This window comes from Biomphalaria glabrata, chromosome 3, assembly GCF_947242115.1.
Source record: "Biomphalaria glabrata chromosome 3, xgBioGlab47.1, whole genome shotgun sequence".
Lineage (NCBI taxonomy): Eukaryota > Metazoa > Mollusca > Gastropoda > Planorbidae > Biomphalaria > Biomphalaria glabrata.
In genome coordinates, this window is record NC_074713.1 from 3229793 (window position 1) to 3250845 (window position 21053).

At 31.7% G+C, this 21053-nt stretch overlaps 1 protein-coding gene across 7 annotated transcripts in view; it reads right to left on the reverse strand.

Moving 5' to 3' along the window:
- Positions 1-21053, reverse strand: part of LOC106069939 (muscle-specific protein 300 kDa-like) — a 224566-nt gene that overhangs the window by 88887 nt on the left and 114626 nt on the right. For all 7 annotated transcript variants that reach the window (XM_056022934.1, XM_056022937.1, XM_056022935.1 and 4 more), the window contains 15 exons: positions 12948-13066; positions 11850-12060; positions 10682-11011; positions 9882-10002; positions 9169-9374; positions 7990-8132; positions 7225-7411; positions 4964-5254; positions 3646-3780; positions 3348-3539; positions 3019-3168; positions 1819-1992; positions 1307-1519; positions 1050-1166; positions 185-367 (listed from right to left, as the gene is read on the reverse strand). In XM_056022934.1, coding sequence (XP_055878909.1) covers positions 185-367; positions 1050-1166; positions 1307-1519; positions 1819-1992; positions 3019-3168; positions 3348-3539; positions 3646-3780; positions 4964-5254; positions 7225-7411; positions 7990-8132; positions 9169-9374; positions 9882-10002; positions 10682-11011; positions 11850-12060; positions 12948-13066 — 2772 coding nt within the window. The remainder of the gene's footprint in view (positions 1-184; positions 368-1049; positions 1167-1306; positions 1520-1818; positions 1993-3018; positions 3169-3347; positions 3540-3645; positions 3781-4963; positions 5255-7224; positions 7412-7989; positions 8133-9168; positions 9375-9881; positions 10003-10681; positions 11012-11849; positions 12061-12947; positions 13067-21053) is intronic.

The following is a 21053-nucleotide window of genomic DNA, read 5'->3' on the forward strand; positions in this document are numbered from 1 at the left end:
CAAATAAGTGTGGATAAAGATAACTAAGCATTTGTTCTATAATATTTTAACTATAATTTCAACGGCTAATTTATAAGCCAATATGTTAATTTCTTAAACATTTCTTAAAGCTTTCTTAATTTTCATAGTCCCATTTACTTTAAAAATTGAAATAGCTTGAAGCAAGTGGAAATAGAAATCTTACTTGTAAGGTTGAAGTTCTGACTTCCACATCACCAACTAAGTCTGTCCATCTTGTATTTAATGATTCCACTAAACGACTTAATGCATCACGAGTTTTGCTGTTGGCCACTCTCTCAAGATCACGCACAGTTTCATTCACATTGTCAATGACAGGTCTGTTTAGCTCCACATCTTCTAGAAAAGTCTGTTTTTAAACAGATAAGGAAATAAGAGTCCCCATTTATTGTACACTTTCAAGGTTTCATAAAGCCTTCGCTCATAGTTTATAACAATACATGATCATAAGATCTACATTTTTCTAAAATAAAATCTGTTTTAAAAGTAATTGTCTTAAATGTATTGGGACAATTAATTGAAGTTTGAATCAATTAATTACTTCAATCAATTTTATTAAAAACACATTAAACTCTTCCCACATATGGCCTCCTTCAGGTGGATAGTGACTATGCATCATCTCATAGAAATGAGATGAGTACCTGGGCAATAACTATGGTCGTAACAATGCCACTTATGCAGCAGTTCCTCCTCTCCATGCATCAAATTATCCATAAAAACAGCAAGTGCTGATACAGTTTGGGATCAGTGGCCTCACAGACTCTTCCATGTTTGGGTATAGTTGCAAGGCATATTTAAATGGAATTCAGAGTTTTCCTTCTCCTACATGGGCAGCCAGCCAAGGCTAAGGAGGCCCCCTGCCCAAAGCTGGTTTTGGCCCCAGTTACTTGCCTTTGCTTGTTCTCTTGTCAGTAATAACAGTTCCAATGGACCAAATATCTGAGCCACATATGAAGACCAAAAGTTGGACTGGTTCTCAGAGGCTATTAGAACTACCCATGATACCTAGCTTATTGTCAATGTTTTCTTACCTTAACTTTCTCAAGATGTGATTGGACAAATTCAGGACTAGCATCAGAACATTTATTTATTTCTGACCAATCATCTTTCAAAGCATCTAACTTGCTGCTTAGATCACTACAATTTTTCTATATTTTAATAAATAAAATGAAAAAAAAAATATTTTAAAAAATAATTTCTAAAAATAATTTCTAAAAATAATTTCTAAACATGGTAAAGAAAAAAAAAAGTGAAAATATGAAGTTGCTATCTAAGAACGAAATGTTACCTGGAGTTGTCTCCATTGTTCTGATTTACTCTTCATGACAGCCATCTTATTCTGAGCAGCTGAAACAATTTTGGAATACTTCTGCTTGAAGTTTTTCAATGTTTGATTCAAGGTCATGCTATCATTGGTGTCCAAGGTGGGAAACAAGTTAGCCGAGACTTCATCTATCTGAGTCAACATTTCCTGACTAAAACTGGCAACAGTGAAAAAATCCTGAAATAGAACAATAAATAGTTAATTTTAACTAGTCGCTAATAAAGTGCTAATCACAAAGTACAGTTGTCGTTATGGAAAAAAGAACAACAAAGTATACACAAAAATGTCTGCATTTCTAGCTAGACTAGCAGCAGATCAATAAGTACAATTATATCCCCAAGGCACTAGTATCAGGAATCATAGTATCCTCTTTATTTTTTTTTAGTTGTTTATTAATTTTATTTTGCTAAATATTTCAGTTACTCATATATTCCAATAGTTAGCCTATAATTACAAGACTTTGTGAACAGACTCACAGTCAACTGGGTGATGGTCTCATCAAGGGTATCATAATCCAAACCATCATAACCAGAATCCAATAAATCTGAAGCTTGTGTCAACCAATCAGAAACGTCTTTACTACAGCTTTCAAATTGTTTTCTTTTGCTGTGAGCTTCTTCCAAATATGTTTCTTTTGTCAATATGGCTGCCTATAGAGGACATACAAGGCATCAACAACATTGAAACAGATCTACAAAAATTTTGTATGACTTAAAAGTAAGACACAGTATGGTCATATTTAACAGTTCAGCTTATGTATTTATTTAGTACATGATTCAGATTATTTAAAAATTTATAGACTATGGATTTTTAAAATCTTTTAACTGAAATTCCATTTGATTGGATCAATAAAATTATCTTATCTAATGTCTTATGTGAGAGATTTTATTAAATGTGTTACATTTTAAAGTTGTCCAGATTTATCAGTTGACAAAGGTATCTTTGAAATCTATACAATTTTTTTTCTTTGATCAAGGCTTGTATCAGTAGTATTAGACAACATTTACACAATATGATATTACTGATAAATGTTTGATGGGAAATGACCATATGCCAAGGCAATCTTTTTGCTGAGTGTTTGATTTGACAGAGGTTCCCCCTGAAAATGCTTAGAAGACCAACTCAGGTGCCAGTTGGCTTTAACTAACATAGAACATATTGTCATATAGCTATCATATTTCATAACTATCATAACAACATATGTTTAACTAACATAATATAGAGCAGCTGGCAGCAGGTGGATTCCGAACAAGACAGCCGGAAATCTCTTACATATGCAGTGGGATAATTATTTGATACCAAAAGGAAAACTACTGCCAAGGACAGGTATACATAGCAAAAGATAAGAGAACTCAAACTGACCACCGACATTTAAAAAATTTATCTCTGCTCTGGATGTGGCATTATATGTATATGACAGTTAGGATTGCTTAGCCACTTAAAGTGCTGCACTCATTCGTAATCTTTGGATTTGAAGAACACATTTATTGTTATTCATATCACTGAAATAATGCATAGCCTAAGTTTAGTCAGACTTTTAGAACTAAAGATGTTAAAAATAAAATATAAGGATAAATGTCCTAAAAACAAATTTTTAAAAATGTTTACAATTTTGAGTTATTAGTTCTTAAAGTAAAACTACTACACTGGTTGTTTTAGTTCAGTAACAGACTAACCATGGTTAACTCTTCCAGATGATTTATTTGCGTGAGCTTGGCAGTAACTTGTGCTGAAAGAGGCAATCCAATCTGACCACATTGTTCAACAAGTGTGTTGGCCAGACTTTTAACTTCTTTTAGTTTAGCAGAGACTTCTAATGAAATTAACTGAAAATAAGAAAAGTTATCATAAATGTATACAGGTCAGTGCAAATTTCAAATTATGAACAGATATTAAATTGTAATTTTAAAATATCATTGTATAAAACAGTTTTCATTGATGTGTCTACAAAAATAAACTATGATCTATTACAAATGAATATATTAATAGTAATAAAAATGGATACTTTATGTTTATCAATAATGGCCGATGTTTCAGCTTCAGCTAGAGGTACTGAGGAGCAAGAAGCGATCCATTCTTCTTTCTCATCAAACCAGATCACCACATCTTCCACCAAAGTTTCAAATTTTTCTCTCTCCACTTCAGCAGACGCCACAAGTTGTTGGTAGCTTTGAATCTCTTCTCTTAACATCTTACACTGAAGATTCAATGTAGTTCAATCATACAAAATACATTTTAAATTTATTCCTTATTTTACAAAAAAAAATTACTTTAAAGCATGTACAAGTGTTGTAAGGGCCTACCCTTTGGTTCATTATCTCCACTCTGTCAGATAAAATAGTCACTGGGTTATCAGTATCCTCCTGTTCAATAAGTTTTGCTCTTTCCATAGATTTGATTAATTCTAACTCAATGGCTTCAAGCTTCTCCTGAACAAGCTTAAAAACAAATTTTGATTTTTAAATTAAAAAAAGTGATCCAAAAAAAAAAGTATGTAATCTTTTGAAGTCAACAAATAAATTCTAAAAAAAAAAATTCTAATGAAAAACAACATTTATGTCTTGACATCAGATATAGTATGTACAGTAATAATAAATCAACAAATATTCTCATTACTAAAATGCTAAATGATTTTAACACAAACTTCTAAAACTTGCAAGTGTTTTTTTTTTCAGATGGCCTATTTGTTTCAGGTTAAGATAAACTTGTATGTGTACTTTTAAAAAGTTTGGTTATTAAAATTGTGTACATAATAATTGTGTACATATAATTGTATCTTATACTCTCAAAGTCGCCTGCTGAAATTTTCACACACTGCAGGACAGCAACAAAGTATCTGCTGCCGAGGACAGATGCAGATGGCGAAAAGAAAATCTTAATCGACCACCTGCGGACAATGGCTATGCTTGCCCTGGATGTGGCAAATCATTTTTGTCACAGCTGGGGCTGCTCAGCAGCCACAGGAAATACTGCATTCCTTACTAATCTTTGGACTTGAAGATAAGCCTTATTATAATCAGGTTTAAAAGAAAATCTTATCAATATTTGTGTTCATAATTATAGGCATGAACATTAAGTATAAAAAAACACAACATTTTGAACTAACTTCTAATCAAAGTAAAGAATTCCAAAATTTATTTAGCAATAGATCTTTCATTTTATACTCAGACCATGCCATTAAAAAAAATTGCTTTTCAATTGGTTCTCAATTATTAAATTGGATTCTGAACTGTAAGGTCAGATGATAAAATAACTATCACATGAACTATTTTTTTAAGTTCTTTTTAAACTGAACATTAACAAACAAAACTGATTCTTTCTTTTGTAAGATTATTGTATCCAAACCAAGTTTTCTTTCTTTCTCTTTATTTTCTATTCATTATTATCTTCAATGGATTCTCTTTGATTAATTGTAATAAATTAAAAACCCTAAATACTAATAAAATACATAAAAAACTAAGTCTTTCAGGTCTGAAACTAACAACAACTTTCTTCCTGATTCATTCATTTATTTATAATATTTTCATTCTGCATTAACAATCCCCTTATATCCACCCAGTCACTCATGAAAAAAAGGTCAGATTAAAAACACAAAGATATGTCACTAAAATTAATATTCACCTGAACACTTTGATATTTAGACACATTTTTAGTTTCAGAATGTGCTAATAACATTTCACATTCTGCTAGAGTTGAGTCTAGCTGGGACAACTGTAGTTCAAACTTGTCTCTGGACTCAATGGCTGACTGGCACATCTCTACATGATGGCCAACTTTGTGAAGTAGAAACTTGTATGTCTCTGTGATTCTCAGTAGGACAGCAGCAATAGGCTGTGAGCCATCCAGTTTTTCTTTCATACTGTCCAACTCTGTTAGCTTGGGCTCAAAGTCATGAAGTGACTCTTTTATTTTCTACAAAGAATTGTTTTAAATACTTTTAAAGAAATTTAGATCTCAATAAAAAATTCATATTAAAATAAAAGGCTGATTTGAAAAGTAGGCTTTTGTCTATTTTCACACATCCAGTTTTTCTTTCATACTGTCCAACTCTGTTAGCTTGGGCTCAAAGTCATGAAGTGACTCTTTTATTTTCTACAAAGAATGGTTTTAAATACTTTTAAACAAATTTAGATCGTAATAAAAAATTCATATTAAAATAAAAGGCTGATTTGAAAAGTAGGCTTTTGTCTATTTTCACACATCCAGTTTTTCTTTCATACTGTCCAACTCTGTTAGCTTGGGCTCAAAGTCATGAAGTGACTCTTTTATTTTCTACAAAGAATGGTTTTAAATACTTTTAAACAAATTTAGATCGTAATAAAAAATTCATATTAAAATAAAAGGCTGATTTGAAAAGTAGGCTTTTGTCTATTTTCACACATCCAGTTTTTCTTTCATACTGTCCAACTCTGTTAGCTTGGGCTCAAAGTCATGAAGTGACTCTTTTATTTTCTACAAAGAATGGTTTTAAATACTTTTAAACAAATTTAGATCTCAATAAAAAATTCATATTAAAATAAAAGGCTGATTTGAAAAGTAGGCTTTTGTCTATTTTCACACATCCAGTTTTTCTTTCATACTGTCCAACTCTGTTAGCTTGGGCTCAAAGTCATGAAGTGACTCTTTTATTTTCTACAAAGAATGGTTTTAAATACTTTTAAACAAATTTAGATCTCAATAAAAAATTCATATTAAAATAAAAGGCTGATTTGAAAAGTAGGCTTTTGTCTATTTTCACACATCCAGTTTTTCTTTCATACTGTCCAACTCTGTTAGCTTGGGCTCAAAGTCATGAAGTGACTCTTTTATTTTCTACAAAGAATGGTTTTAAATACTTTTAAACAAATTTAGATCTCAATAAAAAATTCATATTAAAATAAAAGGCTGATTTGAAAAGTAGGCTTTTGTCTATTTTCACACATCCAGTTTTTCTTTCATACTGTCCAACTCTGTTAGCTTGGGCTCAAAGCCATGAAGTAATTCTTTTATTTTCTACAAAGAATGGTTTTAAATACTTTTAAAGAAATTTAGATCGTAATAAAAAATTCATATTAAAATAAAAGGCTGATTTGAAAAGTAGGCTTTTGTCTATTTTTACACATCCAGTTTTTCTTTCATACTGTCCAACTCTGTTAGCTTGGGCTCAAAGTCATGAAGTAATTCTTTTATTTTCTACAAAGAATGGTTTTAAATACTTTTAAACAAATTTAGATCTCAATAAAAAAATTCATATTAAAATAAAAGGCTGATTTGAAAATTAGGCTTTTGTCTATTTTCACCTTATGCTCATTTCAGCCATTTAATTCTACTGTAACCACTACTAAACTTGCATGTTAACATTTTGTGCAACCGAGATTCTCCACTTATCATCAGAGGCTGTTAACAACAGCTAATTAAGAAGCTATTCAGTTGTGTTGTCAATCTAGTTATTCAACCTTTCAGCATGCTTTTGGAGGATAGTATCTAGAACCAAGCCAATATTTACGGGCCTGAACTTTGACAGTCCTCATTGATGTAATTGATTTCCTAAACTAATACCTAAAAAATTTGATAAAGACTCAACTTCTTTGCAGTAACATTGTGTGTGGCACTTTCTTATCAAGTGCAAGGACAAAAATTTCTAAAAAAAAATCAACTATTTATATGTCAATCAAATTAAGGAAGGAACATTTGTTTTATACACAAACCCAATGGACAGCCCCTGTATCTCAGTTCACTATGAGAAAACTAAAAATAACCATCGCATGTAATCCTAACACAATACACTTTTAGTTTTTGAGATTTAAATGTAACATACGGAGAGCACAAAAGCAATAACGACCTTTCCTAAACATGACAAAATGTTAATGGTGTTCAATGTTATGATATTATGAAAGGACTACCTCATATTTGTGAAGGACAAGCTGCACATCCTCTATGCTTGGACCTAGTGATAGATTGATCTGTTTCACTTCAGTTTGCACAGAGAGAAGAAACTCATCACAAACGGACACTGTGTTTTCAATAGTGTTTTGTTCTACTATATAGTCTTCATATTTCTTGGCTTGACATTGGACCTGGTCACAAACACTGGAGAAAAAGAGAGAATTTCACTTATACAAGTTTAGATATACAGTGGCGCAGGAAGATGTGAAATCGTTCAAAATAACATGATAACTTGATAATTTAAGTTTTGCTACCAATATAAAATTGTGCAAAAAATCATATTAAATGACTAGGTCAAATTAATCCCATCTTTTCATCTACTATACATTGATTATTGTTTATAACAAGCAATGGTAAAGATTTGCACAACATAGAATGATTTTTAATTATCTTGATTGCTTGATGAGTTTCTGTTGGTTCTTCAAGTATCTAGCTATGCATGGTATGTGTCATCAGACTTTATCAAGGGGACTCAAGCTAAAATCCCCATTGAAGCAGAGTTGTGTGCAATGAGAGCCTCAATATAGTATGAAAACCTTCTCCCAGATCATAGCACCCTGGGCAGGGTATAAGCATGATAGTTGCACTATACAAAAGCTAGTCAAATAAAAAGTATAGGACTGAGCTAACCATCCAATTCAAGGGTGACATGCTTAAATATAGAATTGATTTAGTGTACAGTCATTTAATACTACATTCTAAATAATGTTTCCATTGTCCACCTGTCAAATTTTGATTTGATCAAATCTAGATGTTCTTGTAGCTTGAGTTGATCTGTTTCTGACAGTAAAGGGAGATAATTCTCTTGGAAGACTATCATTTCTTGAAGCAATGTCTCATAAGAAGAAATCTTTTTACTCAAACCCTATATGAGAATAGAATTTCATTTTTAAAATAATTAGACTACATTTTTTATTCTAAATATTAGAAAAGAACAGTGAAAGGAAATACAGACTTATTGATCAGTAACATAAACTCTTGACTTTCTCTTATCATAATTGAAAACATATTTATTTTATCACAAAATGTAGTTGTATAATTTCATATTGCTAATATATGTGTCCAGAATTTTCAGCTCAATAATCTTAAATATGACAGAAGGCAATCATTGTCTCTACAAAACTAAATTAGTTTTATAGAGGGAAGGAGAAAAACAAATCTGGATTGAAGAAATAATTATTTAAAACCAATACACTCAATGAACAGAGCCACTATTAAATCAGGATCCAATATTAAATAATGAAGCAAACACATATAATGTTTAGCAATTAAAATATGTGAGACTTTTTAGCCAAAGTCAACTTATTCATTAGTTTAAGTTAAATTTATACATTTTGAGCACACAGAGTTTCTTCTAAAAAAACAACATGACTATTGTCTTTATTGTAATGAACTGGCTGATATATTATGGGAAATACAAAATCTCCCTCTAGTTATAGTAAGGTAAGCATGCATTTGTTTTCATTGAGAGTTTAATACTATAATAATAATTATTAAAAAAACAAAAAAAGAAACTTGTAGAATTTTCAATGGAAATTAGAATTTGTATAATTATTTATTCTTGAAGTAAACATATGTAGCCATAACAAAAGAATGAAACCCTCCCCCACCCCCCTTTGTAGAAACTGTCCTCTCCCTTACAAAACTGTCAGTTGTACCCTTTTTGAATGTCCCAATTTAATTCCCCTTAGAAAGACACTACTACTACAACAACACAGCGTAACCAACATGTTTTGTATGGCAGTGAGGAGCAGATGAAAAAAAAACGGCAAACTTTTTTTCCTCGGCAAAGACAGCAAAAGAGCTTATATCTCATCAGCAAAGAAGTAGGTGACTAGAAAGAAGAAGAAAGCCTTAATGAAAGGTAGTAAATTCTGGTACAAGTGTATGTACTTCAATACCTTAATAGCAGATAATCTTTCCTCCACCATTTCAGTGGGCAAAGTTCCAAGGACACTTTCGTCTAATTGCTTGACAGTCTCATTACACCACAGTTCCAGCTTCAAAGTTTGACCTTCAAATTTCTTGAGGCACATCAAGTACTCTTGAAGGTCATTCTGTTTCTGTGTCAATCTTTTGAAGAACTCCTCATGTTGTTCAGATAACTCTACAATGAAATCAAAATATTCAAGTCATTATTTTGTATCTATAAATTATTTTTTGTTTTGCTATTGACAAGGGCATGTTAATGTTGTAGTTCAATCCCATTTGAAGACCAACAAGGCAGATGGTTAAATCTCAAACTCAAAATGTCTCGCCTCCTTGGGATTTCAGCTCAGTGTCAGTCAAATGGTTAATCCACTCACACCCAGAAAAAAAAGTCAGGTAAAGGCAACTTTTTCAGACTTTGCAATGTAAGGGTGCCAATGGTGTAAAGCTCATCTGTTTCTATGGCTGAAGGGTAACAAGGGTATCATGTGGCCAGCACAAGGACCAGCCACCTTCCCCAAATGTAAGTAAGGTACCCATTAAAGTTGGTTGAACTAAGGTCTATCCTTAAAAAAATTTCAGTCATCGGGACCCCACGGTACATAAGTCCAGCACTTCACCTTTCAGCACTTTTTTTTAAAAGAAAGTTGTTAAAAGACTAAATGAATTAGAAGACTTCCCTTACCTGCTATGGCACTTCTGATGTCAGCTCTTCCCTGCTCTGTCATGTTGTCCATCATATACTCAGTTTTTTTCTCTAGCTCACTGATACTTTTAAATTGAACTTTGACCTTCACATTCAGTGACTAAATAATTTTATTCAAAAATTTAATGATAAAACAGAATCAGATAAAAATGTCAAACAGAATAATATCAATTTTGTGTAACTAATTCATAGCTTTAAACATGCTATTTAACAACAGATTTAAAATTGCCAAAGAATAATTACTACTCTTGCTCAAAACTAGTTTCATACTAACCCTAGATATTCTTTTATAATCTCAGATTTATATTTAAGTCTTCTTCTATTATCAAGTTATAATTTCAGATCTAGACTTATACTTTCTTCTTCTATGATATGCTAGATCTAGTTTTTAGTTAACTCCTTTTATTTGTTGATTCACATTATAATTCACATATCATTTAATGGCAAATACAGTTATTTTTAATAAGAACAATAAGTCTATTTTAAACATTGTTCACCTGATTGTGATTATAATTAATTATTGATTGACTATAGTACATTACATGTATATGTTTATAAAATACAGCTAATCCTTTAAAGAATGTTATTACATCCTATTATTGAAGTGCTTATCTAGTTGATTATGTTAATTAGAGATTGAAACCCTTCTAAGTCATTAAGTTTTCATGACATTCAAAGCTCCATAATATACAAAACAATAATAATGCTGTAAATTCTAGTTTGCTTGCAAGATTTCTAAAACATGTTATAAAACTGTTTAACATTAAAATCACTAGTACCTTGTATTTCTCCAACATTTTCTCAGTGTCCAGTGAGTTGAAGACATAAGTGCTGCTCAGCCCTTGAAATTCCTTCTCTCTCTCCTGCAAGATTTTAGTCTCTCTGTCCATCTTCTGATTGAACTCCAGACTGCAGCTGGTCATGTCTTCCAGCTGCTGGAACTTGTGGGACAAGGAACTGTACACTTCATTGTGTTGGCTTTGAACAGTAGCCATCAGCTTTTCCAGAACTTCTTTCTCTTGTACAGGGAGATTAGCCACAATATCATGGACTTTTTGGTGAACTTCATGTAGAGTTACCTGCTTCTGATTTAATTCATCTTCTAATGCCTAGATATGAACAAAAAAGAATTAATACTGCAGAACTTATAGAGCATTTAAACTAAGCCAAGTTCCCAATTCAGTTCTAAAAATGTAAATGTAGGTGATATAGCAAGTATCCAAAAATTTATTGTCAAAATTCTTGAAGCACTAATTAAGCTAAAAATCATATGACATTAAAAATAAAACTGAACATTTCAGACATTTGAAACCCACAGAAACAGATTCTGATCTTAGAAAAAAAAAGATCTGTCAGTAAAATGTTCAATATTTTACACATGAAACTTATAACCAAAAAAAAATTTGAAATAAAAAATTATACATTTAATCAACTTTTTTAAATTCTTTGCTCAGCAATATCATAGACCAAATACTTAGACAGTATAAACATATAAGTTCAAAAAGCCTTACTAAAGTCTTACAAGACACTGCAGTATTTTGTTAAAAGAGAAAGACAAAAGAGAAGATGGATGATACAAGCGCTGAAAGTGACAGTTTTGAAAGAATCAGAATTAGTGATTCAAGTAAAATATATAACAATATATACCTATATTTGGGGTAAAAAATAAGGTTAAGTTCCCCTTTCAGACCTTGCGATCTATAGGGCAGATGATGTAAAAGTTAACAAGGGTGTCATGTGGCCGGTACAATGACTTTTTCCCACTTAATATTAGGTACCTGTTAGAGCTGTGAGGACTCAGGTGTGTCCTAAAAATCCAGAAATTCTAAATCACGATTCAAACCCGAGACACCTCAGTTCAGAAGTGCTTTACCATTCAGCCATCATGGCCCCAATATTTATGATAATTCATACAACTTTATCTGGCCTTATCAATCAGTTCCTAACCTTGAAGCTGTTTAGTTTCTCCTGGAGTTCTTCAATTGTATGCCTGGTCAGCTGGTCATTGCTCCTCAACCTGTCTTCTTGTTCCTCCAGCCAGCCCATATATATCTTTGCTTCCTCCTTGATAACCATGAGATCAGACTCAATAGATGTGTAGCCCTGAAGTCTATGCTGGATGTTCAGCTCAAGTTTGTTTAGAGAATTCTCTCTATCTCTGTTTAGTCAATGCAGAAACAATATATTTTTTTAATTATTATTATTACAAGAACACCACAATCCAATGCCGCTGGATATGGATTGTGTGTGGCTGTATGTGTATGATTTAAAAATATATAAAGAATTCCAATGGTAGAATTAGAGTTACAATTTTTTTTTAATGTAAAATGCAATGTGGTTCTGTATAATTTTAGATTCATCTGAAACTTTGCAGGTAGAAAGTGAAACAGAGAGAACAACTTAAACTAAAAGGTCTAAGATATTGGATGCTCTTCCCTCAAATGTTGTTCTCACTTCACACAGTTTCATTATGGTTGAAATATGTTCCTAACAGCTGCTATGTCAATAATTGCTATGTTGATAATTTCTATGTTAATAATTGTTTTGTTAATGTTTAATGAGTTCCTCTTAAAATTGATAGGATCTGACTTTCTGTGATGTATATAGAAGATTTCAATCTACTATTCAAATATTTATGAAAATTAGGCTAAATTTAGAAATAGTTTGTCAAAGTTAAAAAGCAAAATAATGTAAGTGAAGAAAGCTTAACAATAAAACCTAGACCTAAGACAAAATCTTGAAATTATGACTGTAAACTTTTAAAAAATTAAATAAAACACTGTCTTCAAGTCTGAAAAGGAAGAGTGCACTATTTTATGTGGCAGACCTGCATATGGTGGTAGCTTTTATCTGGGGCTCAGATATATTTGCCACAGGCTGTAGAAGCCAGGCTTTGTCAGAAGTTCTTCTTCTTATGCTCGTTATAGATAACACAATTAAGATTAAATACTTGTGATAACAATTCCACAGATTGCATTGTTTATGAATAGTTTAATCAGTATTTAGTATATGAATGGTATAATCACATTGAATGCTGTTTCTTACCTAATCCTTTCTTCAACAAGATTTCTGTCAGGCTGGCTTAGTTTGCAGCAAACACTGTCACTTTCTTCTTCTACTTGTGTAATTCTCTCCCTTAGTTGTAGAACTCTTTCTACAAGTTTCTACACAGCATTTAAATAAAAGTTGTATTTAGAGCTACTCAAAGGATGTTTATTTATCAAGAGATTAGCAGTTTTCATTTTGGTTGTTGTGTTGGCCTCTACTCAAATGACTCAATACTACTGGATAAATAGTTTATTTGACTATGAAGAGTTTATAAATTTAGCTAGAAAACAAAGTAATTTACTTTTAACTAGAGATGTTTTGTGTATAGATCTGTACCAAAACAGAAGTTTATTTTTGTATTCCTATCCATTTGCAAGATTTCAGAGGTTCCATATTTAAAAACTTATTATGTCAATGAGTGGTTAAATAAAGGAAATAAAAATAATACCATCTTTTCCTGTTAGGGACAGATGGAATGTATCTTTGAAGCCAACTTAAGTGGTGATAATTCCCTTAAAAATGGAAAGCTGTTTTTTTTTTTAATTATCCTTAATTGTATATATAATGTGAATAATGAATGTTTATAATTGTATTGTCCTTAGTAAAAGATTTCGTTTTAATTAGCTTAGAGATAATCTGAACACATGACATTACAGAAATGTTTTTTTGTAAATAAGATTTTAAAAAGTGATTTAAATAATAATAGTTGTAGATTATATGTTACTTTTATCTAATGTAATTATCTATTATTATATTGACAAGAATTTTAAAAGTAAGATTGTAGAAATTTGCTTGACTATGAGACCTATCTGTGACCTACTTATAGCCTTATTTTATTATATTTTTAGATATTTTTATGCTACAAAGCAAAAAATAGCTAAGTTCTTTTATCATCGTATGTACTTTTCTTTGGCAACAATTTCTCATTTTATCTGTCCTAATCTGATTAGGTAAGTGCAGGAAAGATGGCCTATAACATTTAGTTTATAGTGAATATTTAGCTATTATGCTGTCATCATCGTCTAAAAATCAGTGACTCTTGAAAGGCTAATAACAGTTCTGAAAATGCACATGGTGTCTAGAGGCTAGATCCAAAAAGATGAAAAAATACTATAAAAGATTTAGGGTTTATTTATTGGTTGGTTTGTTTGGCTTGAGAAATGTAGTCCTAATGAAACTATTATACAGTTGATTGAATAGTGTAATACAACTTGTTTATAATTGTTGACTTTATTTAATGAAAGTATTTAAATTAATTCCACAATAATCTTTCTCTGTTTTATTTATTCACAAATACATTACCCTTAAAAGTATTAAAGGATGTACTAGATCCAGACAATTTTAGCATGACCTTCTAATTATAGGGTAATATTTCTTGCAAAGATTAGTTTTATAAGAATTGTACAGCTTGTCCTTTCAGACAACAACACATTATGTCAAGTGTTCTCTGCAATTATGAAACAACTGACATTTGAATTATTCATTTGTTTGTAAAATGTTTTGTTTTGTAAAATGTTTAACATGTTTCGGATGTTCCTTCAGAGTTGAAGATAGTTTACTTCCTAGTCCAAACCTCCCACAGGACGACAGGGGATGGGAGCGGGCAGGGTTTGAACCTGGGACCATCGATAAATCCAAACGACAGTCCAGCGCACAAACCGCAAGACCAGGCAGCCATCCTTCAAGTGTTAGTAACATTTAGCACTTCTGATGTTCTTCCTTTTAAAAAAAAAAACTTTTGGCATGTGGTCCATTGTATCAACCACACTATTTGTTGTGTAACCTTTCCTTGTTTTGGTGAGCTCAGTCTTCAGTAGATAATGGAGCAGTTTTTTAGCACTCTGGTTTCAGAGATATATTAAAAGAGTTGTGAGTAAAATGTTAATTTGGATTTTTTTTTTGGGGGACACTATTTTAACAAAATGTTTATATCAGCCAAAATTAGCTACTAGCTTAAGTCAAACCATTTTCTATTCTCTTGATACTGATGTATTCTTTAATACTTTGCCTCAAACAGATGTAAAGTATTGATTTATTAAGCAATAGTATCAGTTTATTCTAAATTATATACATTAGATGTATTAATGTCATAGATTTTATTCTTACAAGATATCACTCAAGAAATTCATCAATCATTTTTACTGTTTGTTTGTTATATTTATATTTTTTTATTACCCTACACACCCCGGTCACTGCCAGATAATTATATGTAGGCAAATCTTGGATGCTGACTGCAGAACTAGAGAAGAGAATCCTAGCAATGAAACTAAGATGCTACAGAAAGATCCTAGGTGTCACAAAGATCACATCATGAATGAAGAGATTAGAAACAGGATTAATACAGTAATTGGACCCTAGTATGACCAGCTAATCACTCTCAAAAAACATAAACTCTAACTCTATGGTCAAATGATAAGATCCTCAGAACTTGCTAAGACCTTCCTTCAGGGTATTGTACCAGGAAGATTAAGACAGAGGAAGCTAACATCATCAAAACAAAGAATTGACAGGTCTGTCATTGAATGAAATTCAGAGAGATGGAGAAACAGGATTGACAAATCTTATGTAGTGCCAAAACAGTTCAACAGACTAAGGGATAGGTGAAGGTGATGCTTCTTCTATTATTAGAAAACTTGTGCTTTAAAAAAAGGTTGGATGACACAAAATTTGTGATACTCAATACATTTCTAAAACTTTACTAAAACAAAAAAGTAAATGTAATTAAAACTATTTTAAGATGTTCCTTTTATGCGGTTAGAGATTTCACATGTGCAGCTGGGACCAAAATTCACTTACTCTGAATCCAGCATGGAATTTTTTTTCTATGTATAAGGAGTCAAATGAACAAGCAGAGTGCATATTGAGTTTAATTATTTTTTGGTCATGAATTGTGTGAGAAATAGGCTAAACTATAATTGTTAGGAGAATATGGCTGCTTTGTAGATTGCATTAAAATCCCACTATACAAATGACAGGTAATAGTAACTAGAACATATAATTAAAAAACAAACTAGGGTAAAGTCACAGACAGACAAAAAACAAAAGAAACAGACAAGAGGTGTCATTTACTTTCTTTTTATTTTAGAAAGTGAAATAAAAAAATAAATTGTTTATTTTAGAAAAAGTTTTTTTTTGTTTGGCTAAAACAAATTATGAAACATTGAGGTCAAACCTCTTAAATATTCATTTAGTTCAAATGCTTTGTGTTCACTACTTTTCTGTTGTATATAATTTAAATATAACTAGTACAATAATAAGTTCAAACCAAAATCACATCATGCATGTAAAAATTATGATTGGAATATTTGGCAAGAGTTGATTGTAAACTAAGTCCATTTTAAGACGTTATAATAAAAATATGAATAAAAAATAAATAATTTGTATCACAGTTTCTCTTGTGATATGTACATATATAGGAGCATGCTATTCACAAAAAAACTTTGTTGTAATTCTGACATGATATCTACAAGTGTACATATATAATGTCCATCTGATTTTTATCAGTTCATTCCAATGATTAATATAGTTTGTGATTATGAAAGTGTTTACAACACAAATTAATCACCAGCCAATAGACTTTTGAATCATGCATACATACATGGGGTTTATGTTAGAAACAAATGAATACAAAAAAATTAACTTATTAAATATTCACAAAATACTGAAGATTAGATTCTTTTTTTGAGACAAGCTCTGGTTTTAGTGGAGGGGGGGTAAAAATGTGCAGGGTGAATAGGATTGGCTTCTAAAATGTTATATTAATTATTATGCTTGTTTTGTCTTCACACGTATTTATAAAAATGTATCACTGTATCACAATACTAAAGTGAAGAAGCCATGATGATTAAAATCTTAAATAAAAAGTTTTTGAACCATAAAATCAGTATCACATATCACAGCTCTTGGTCTACTACTACACAAATAATGAGGATAGATATAACAAACAAATAAAACAATGATTGTTTTTCCCCTCAATAAAAAAGGTTATCACAAATCAAGATATATGGAATGTTGCTGAGCTGCTAGAATCCAGAGAACAACAAAAAAAAAAACCCCAGAAAGCACAAAATCATCCATGTTACATTGACAAGTAATTTTTAATGGAATGTTACTGAAATTTTCTTTCTATGTTACTGCTACTATGTGAGACAATTAATTTGATCTGATTGATGGCAGGGAATGTGAAGGTGGTGGTGGTTAGTGATGGAAGACATTTATTGGTATAACTTTCCCATTGAATGGCCATTACAAATCATTGACTTCATTTATGAAGGAAAAGTAATATTCATTTTTCATTAAGTACATTAAAAAACAAAACAAAAAATATTGCTTTGGTGAATTTCTACCAACAGACTGGTTTCTTAATGGAAAAAAAAAATATATTTTTCTCTCTTTTTGTAATCAGCTTTTCAAACAAATTAAGCATATTTCTAACAGTTATCAATTATTAAGATTGATTATAACAACCTCAGTTGGGATTTAATTTTGCTTGTTTAACAATTATTTTAAAACATATTGTAAAAAAAATTGTAGATAAGTTTACAACAAATACAATAGTTAACTATGATAAATTACTACTGTAATGACAAAAAAAATATGTTTCTTGTAAATAAATACGTTATTAACTTATTTAAGTTGAATTTCAGATTTTGTTTATTAACTTTAATTTAATGTGAACATGTATAGGGAAAATCAACATTCCTTAGAAGAAATATTGAGACAAAAATAGTTAACACACAACAGTGATAATAAAATTTTAGCTAAACCTGGGTAAAAAAAGTGTACACTTGTAATAGAGACCTTTTTAAAAAAAAGACATAGAATATAACCTTATAAAAATATATTGATTAAAAATGATATAACCAATAATGTATTCTAAGTGATATAACCAATAAAGTATTCTAAGTGATATAACCAATAATGTATTCTAAGTGATATAACCAATAATCTATTATAATGAAGTAAAGAAAAAAATGAAGAGCTACCTCTCAAATACAACTATAACATCAAACATCTACTTTTATATTGAGACAGTACAGCTCTAAGTATGTCTTGTAATATCAATATATATATATTACAACGTAACAACTAAATGGTGTTCTAATATTTGACAGATCCTTACTAAAATTCATAAGCTTATCAAAATAAAATCTTATATTAACTATTCAACATATTATAAGCTCTAAATGATTGCTATAGCAAAAAAAAAAGTGACACATAGATTTTAAAATATTACATTATTCAATACCTATTGTAATAGTTATAGACAAAATATGTATAAAATAAAAAAAAAATTGTCAAATAGTTATGGACAAAATATGTATAAAATAAAAAAAAATTGTCAAATATTTTTTTCAGAAATGAAAATGTACACAAAATTTGAGTCATCAAAAGAGTCATGGACGGCTTTCTACAGTAAAAGTCATTTGTAAACAATAAAAAATCACAATATGAAAATATAATCAAAAGATTAATGTCATTCAAAAGTACAAGACTGTTTTTCTTTCTATTACTAAAAGGAAAAATTAAAATGTGTCAGGAAGAGAGGAAATTAAAAAAAAAACATATATTTCATGTAAAAAAAAAACACTTTGAAAAAAAGACATTACAAAAAAAAATAATTTTGAATGCTGCCTTTAGGCAAGAGAGCAAACATAATTGTATGTACTATAGCAGAATGTTGTGTGGCTCTTTAAGTTTGAACTGAAACTGGAATTTGCAAGGAATGTACAAACCAAGCTTGAAGAAAATGTTCATGTAATTGGTTTGCATCTAGCACTTATGCTTGAAATATGTTTTTTTTTTTAAAATGTATTTACTTTGTCAATATCTAGACCTGTTTAATTCATCACGTAAATTGTGCTTCATTTTAGCAGACATTATTTTAAGTTTTTTGGAAGCCCGTGTTGCCTCTAAAATAGCATCATCAAGGTGATACCTTTCCATTACTCCACCTTGACCTCTGTGACTTCTCCTTCGCCTGCTTCGGTAGTCATCATCTGAAAGCATATCAATGTCATCATAGGAGCGGGTGAACTCTCTAACCCTGTATCTCCTTGGTGAGAGAGCCCGGGTGGGCTGTACTATCACAGGCTGGGCTGGTGGAGGTGGTGGGGGGACTGTCACTACCTCTGTAGCAAAGGGAGAAACATATGGATTATGGCGCCTAGGTATTTGATAATTGTTTAGTTTCTCCAGCCTTTCACTGATATTGTTTAACTCCTCTTGGGTGACCCTGCGTCTGCCAGCCATCATCTCCTGGGGCACTGCATACATGTGACCATTAACCATTGGTTCACCTTCAGGTGGTACATGATTGGGTACAGGGTGTGGAGCCTCAAATCTTACAGGAGTTGTGGCCCTGTAAAAAGGTCGTGATCGCTGGTCAAACTCAGAGCTCAGATGGGCAGCTTTCAACTGTCGGATGTCCTCAAGCATTTCATCCATTTTGGATTGTTGTAGTGCTTCTTCTTCAGAAAATCTTATTGTCTGAGTGGCATGTTCTGTTGAAGTCTGATTAGCTACACTACTTTGGTTACTTGCTGCTTTGAGGGCAGCCACATCACGAGTCAAGGTCTCCAGTATCTCTCTGTTTATGGTGGTGGCATCAGATGCAATGGAAGAAATGTCATCTCGGGAGTCGTCCAATCCATGTTGCTTCTTTATGTCTTTGACCTCACTAAGAAGACTGCGAAGCATGTTGGCCCTAGACCTGCTTTTTCTTTTAGTTTGAGCTCCTATTGAGTGAAATGATGTGTCTAATGTTTGCACTGCAACTGATTGTGGGAGCTCTTCGGTCTGTGTTGTAATAGTGTTATGGGTCTCTTGCAAATCAACAGTTTGGGTTTTGGCATGGCCAGGAGTTTGAGTTCCTTTTTCCCTCTGCAGTTTAGGATCCACTGGCAAAAAAATTCCACTGATGTAACTAGCTGTTGATTCATTATCTGATTCAGACTCAATATAGGTTAGAGGTGTGTGCTCAGAGCCCATCCACATAGAAGGCTCATCTAAGTGAGTGTCAAAACTAGAGGCATGCATTGTATACTCCCCCAAAGTATCACCATAACCAGACTCTTCACTCTCAGACTCCAAAGTGGCATTAGCACCGGCAAAGCTTTTCTTAAAAGCTTTCAGATCTTGTGAGTCATTGTGCCGGCGACGCAGTCTTAGATTGGACCGAGAGGTATTGGGCGATCTCCCTAGGGCACTGCGTGGCGTCCTCATTAATGTAGAAGGGAAAGGATGAGGACCTCTAGCGCCACCACCACTTCCTCCCACGCCCCTGGCCTGAGGGCCACGTGGTAATTTCCAAGGTGAATGGCCAGGTCCATCTTCATCACTGTCAGAGCCTGTTCCGTAGAACCTTGTTTGTGTGGATCTACAACGTCGACGCTGAGTAAACAGAGACATGACAGTAAGTAGAAGAATAATTGTATACAAGTATTAAATAAGGTTAAACAATATGTTATTTTATGTCTATGTGTCTGTATACAGAACGTGCATGTTAATATTTGTTAAATACATGTAATATAGTTGTATTAGTCAAGTCTTGGATAAGTCCCTCCCCTTCTCTGTGTGCAACATACAAGGGTCTCAAGTTATATTATTAAGAAAACCTAATCAGCCTAATAAAGAGGTCAAACATTTCTTAATCAGTTTGAATATGCTGCATCTTGAGAGGGCTACTGGAAGTAAAATAAAGAAAAGAGCTGAAGCCTTCTCATTGACTAAATGTGCTTTAGTTTTTTCTTGTAAATAAAAGGGAGGCTAAAAACTAATTGCATAAGAAATGTTTAATGTTTCATTGTATTCAAACTAATGAGACTAAATGTTGACTCTATTCAGTACACATTCTCTTCTTCTAGAATTGCTTATTGTGAAATATGAGATTCATTAAGTAAAAGAAAACAAAAATTTAAATAACTATTGATTCAAAATGGACTATTATCTTAAAACTAGTAATGTATCAGAATTAGAATATTTACTGAAACTGATATTGACTACATTTTTCTTCTTCTAAACCTGAGACCATAATGTTATAAATATATAAACCAATACCAAATCAAACATTGTTAAAAATAAAATATATTCTTGCTTTAAAAG